The sequence below is a fragment of the Oncorhynchus nerka genome, linkage group LG20, assembly GCF_034236695.1.
Source record: "Oncorhynchus nerka isolate Pitt River linkage group LG20, Oner_Uvic_2.0, whole genome shotgun sequence".
Lineage (NCBI taxonomy): Eukaryota > Metazoa > Chordata > Actinopteri > Salmoniformes > Salmonidae > Oncorhynchus > Oncorhynchus nerka.
In genome coordinates, this window is record NC_088415.1 from 83,016,878 (window position 1) to 83,019,950 (window position 3,073).

Here is a 3,073-nt window from a genome sequence, read left to right on the forward strand (position 1 = left end):
CAGATCTTTATTGAACAAGACTGCACATATGCGACCTCCGCGCGCCATAACGTGTGATGGAACACTTTACCTCAGATAAGCACTGGAATGAGAAAAAAACGATATAAAAAAATCGGGCGACGAACGCAATTCTATTTTTTTAAGCAAAATATTAATGATCTTTCATTTGGTTCTCATCAGAAAGGCTGCCAGGGGAAATTGCATTCTATACTGGTGAAAGAAAGCCAGAGCGAGACTGGATAATGGGCAATAGGTGTGTAGCCTAGGAAAAGAAACGAGAGAGGGAGGGAGAAAAGACAAAATACCCTGATGGGGTGGGGGTAGAGAGCAGGGGAGAGTGGCTAAGGTTGGAGTGGGGGAGAGAGGGAAGAAAATGGAGAGATTGGAAATATAAATTTATGACATTGAAAATGACTATGACAGAGTCGGGACAGGTCCCTTTACTCTCTCCTCTCTTTGGTAGCAGTCAACCTTGCAATGAGGGCAGATCACACAGAAATATGCTGTTGGGGGGTGCTGAGCGCCCGCAGACCGGATGAAATGAGGGGAGTGGAAGAGGTATGGATGCTTAGGTAAGGTGGGGTGAGGGGTGGGGGTAGCCTTGTAGACAGGGGTGGGGTAGCCTGGTAGACAGGGGTGGGGGCAGCCTGGTAGACGGGGTGGGGTAGCCTGGTAGACGGGGGGTGGGGGTAGCCTTGTAGACAGGGGTGGGGGTAGCCTGGTAGACGGGGTGGGGGTAGCCTTGTAGACAGGGGTGGGGTAGCTTGGTAGACGGGGGTGAGGGTAGCCTGGTAGACGGGGTGAGGGGGATAGCCTGGTAGACGGGGTGGGGATAGCCTGGTAGACGGGGGTGGGGATAGCCTGGTAGACGGGGGGTGGGGATAGCCTGGTAGACGGGGGTGGGGGTAGCCTTGTAGACGGGGTGGGGGTAGCATGGTAGACGGGGTGGGGGTAGCCTTGTAGACAGGGGTGGGGTAGCTTGGTAGACGGGGGTGAGGGTAGCCTGGTAGACGGGGGTGGGGATAGCCTGGTAGACGGGGGGTGGGGATAGCCTGGTAGACGGGGGGTGGGGTAGCTTGGTAGACGGGGTGAGGGTAGCCTGGTAGACGGGGTGAGGGGGATAGCCTGGTAGACGGGGTGGGGATAGCCTGGTAGACGGGGTGGGGATAGCCTGGTAGACAGGGGTGGGGATAGCCTGGTAGACGGGGGTGGGGATAGCCTGGTAGACAGGGGTGGGGATAGCCTGGTAGACGGGGGGTGGGGATAGCCTGGTAGACGGGGGTGGGATAGCCTGGTAGACAGGGGTGGGGATAGCCTGGTAGACGGGGGTGAGGGGGTAGCCTAGTAGACGGGGTGGGGGTAGCCTGGTAGACAGGGGTGGGGATAGCCTGGTAGACGGGGGTGAGGGGGGTAGCCTGGTAGGGGTGTGAAGAAGGCCATGAGCGGGTGAGATGATGTTGTCAATGACCGATGTAAATCGCAGCACTAACAGACACAGTCGGCTGGGTGCGCGGGGCGGGGCCTGCCGCCACGGCAATGGCACTGACAAATTGAATATTTTCGGAGGACTTAATCAGAGGAAAATGGGGTTTCATCTGTACGCCTCCCAGCTGCCTGCAAAAAAATAAATGATTGCCTGTCCCTCTTGTTTTCACCCTCTCGTCCCTCTCTCTTTCTTTCTTTTCTCCCTAGCACTCTCTCTCTCTCACTGAGCACAGCTACTGAACCATGGGAAGGTTACCAAAAGGGAGTATCTGTGGCATTTTACAAAAGGAGAGGGAAACACAAGAGCACACACACACACATAGACCTTACAGAAATATGTATTCAATGTTTATGTATTCCTATTGGTTGGTTGAATTTACAAATCAATAAGGTCATTGGTCATGCTTGCAGATTAGGGAGATAGCGACGTACCAGTCTGTATTGACATGCAAGCGGCAGGTCATGTTCTGAAATACTGTGTTCTATTTAAGCGATAATACACAAGAGGCCATGTGTTACGACATTTTTATCATGGTTGCGACATGGTCACTGATTTCTGCATGTCTAATGTTAACACTAGACTGGTCCACTTGCTCTTCATCTTGTTTCATTTCTTTCATGTCCTCCTCCTCTTATTGTTGGCAGAGTTCTTCAAATGTTAGTGGATAAAACAAATCAAAAGTAACTTTCAAATCATCCATACATGACAAGTTACAGGTGCTAAGGCTAGTAGTTGTAAAAGTAGTGGTAGTGCGTTGTCTCATATATCATTGGCAGGATAGGCTCTAACAATGGGGAATTCCAAACCACCAGTTGTATAATTCAGCAATAAGGCACGGGGGTGTGGTAAATGGCATATAAACCATGACTAAGGCCTGTTATTATGCATGACGCAACGCAGCGTGCCTGGATACTGCCCTTAGCCGTGGTATATTGGCTATATACCACAAACCCCCGATTTGCCTTATTGTTATTATAAACTGGTTTCCAGTGTAATAAGAGCAGTAAAAATAAATGTTTTGTCATACCCGTGGTATATGGTCTGATATACCACAGCTGTCAACCAATCATCATTCAGGGTTCAAAACACCCCGTTTCTAATTTCATATTTACAATGATTTTTTTATTTATTTAACTAAGCAAGTCAGTTGCGAACAAACTATTATTTACAATGGCGGCCTAGGAACAGTGGGTTAACTGCCTTGTTCAGGGGCAGAACGGCAGATTCTTACCTTGTCAGCTTGGGGATTCGATCTAGCAACCTTTCTGTTACTAGTCCAATGCCCAACGCTCTAACGACTAGGCTGCCTGCCGCCCGTATACAGGTTCACTATGTACTGTACACGTCCTGATATGGATACTGTATATGTACGGTACCTGTTAGATATTGGGGGCATCCTGGGATGTGTTTAGTGTATGTTATTTCTGTAAGAGATGAGTTAGCTAGCATGCTCTAATTGTAACTGTCACAGTAGCTTCCTGCTAATTCACTTATTTCCATGACAACAGACAAATCAGGAATGTACAGCCATCAATATACTGTTGTCCTGCACATCTAATGTGCTTCCTTGTGTCTATCTTCAGGTAC

At 49.5% G+C, this 3,073-nt stretch overlaps 1 protein-coding gene across 1 annotated transcript; it reads right to left on the bottom strand.

The window, feature by feature from the left end:
- Positions 1–568: 568 nt before the first annotated feature.
- On the bottom strand, positions 569–1,595 carry LOC135563116 (uncharacterized). Its single transcript, XM_065006087.1, has 2 exons — positions 1,491–1,595; positions 569–1,315 (listed from the first exon to the last, which is right to left on the bottom strand). Exons 1-2 carry the CDS (start codon positions 1,593–1,595, stop codon positions 569–571), a joined length of 852 nt encoding a protein of 283 aa, XP_064862159.1.
- Between the last annotated feature and the right edge of the window lie 1,478 nt (positions 1,596–3,073).

What these genes read in the sequence shown, in the direction of transcription:
- LOC135563116 (XM_065006087.1), bottom strand. Translation starts at nt 1,595, where the DNA reads ATGAAACCCCATTTTCCTCTGATTAAGTCCTCCGAAAATATTCAATTT. An exon ending in GCACCCAGCCGACTGTGTCT is followed by an intron (nt 1,316 to 1,490) that starts GTTAGTGCTGCG and finishes CCCGTCTACCAG; the next exon opens with GCTATCCCCACCCCTGTCTA.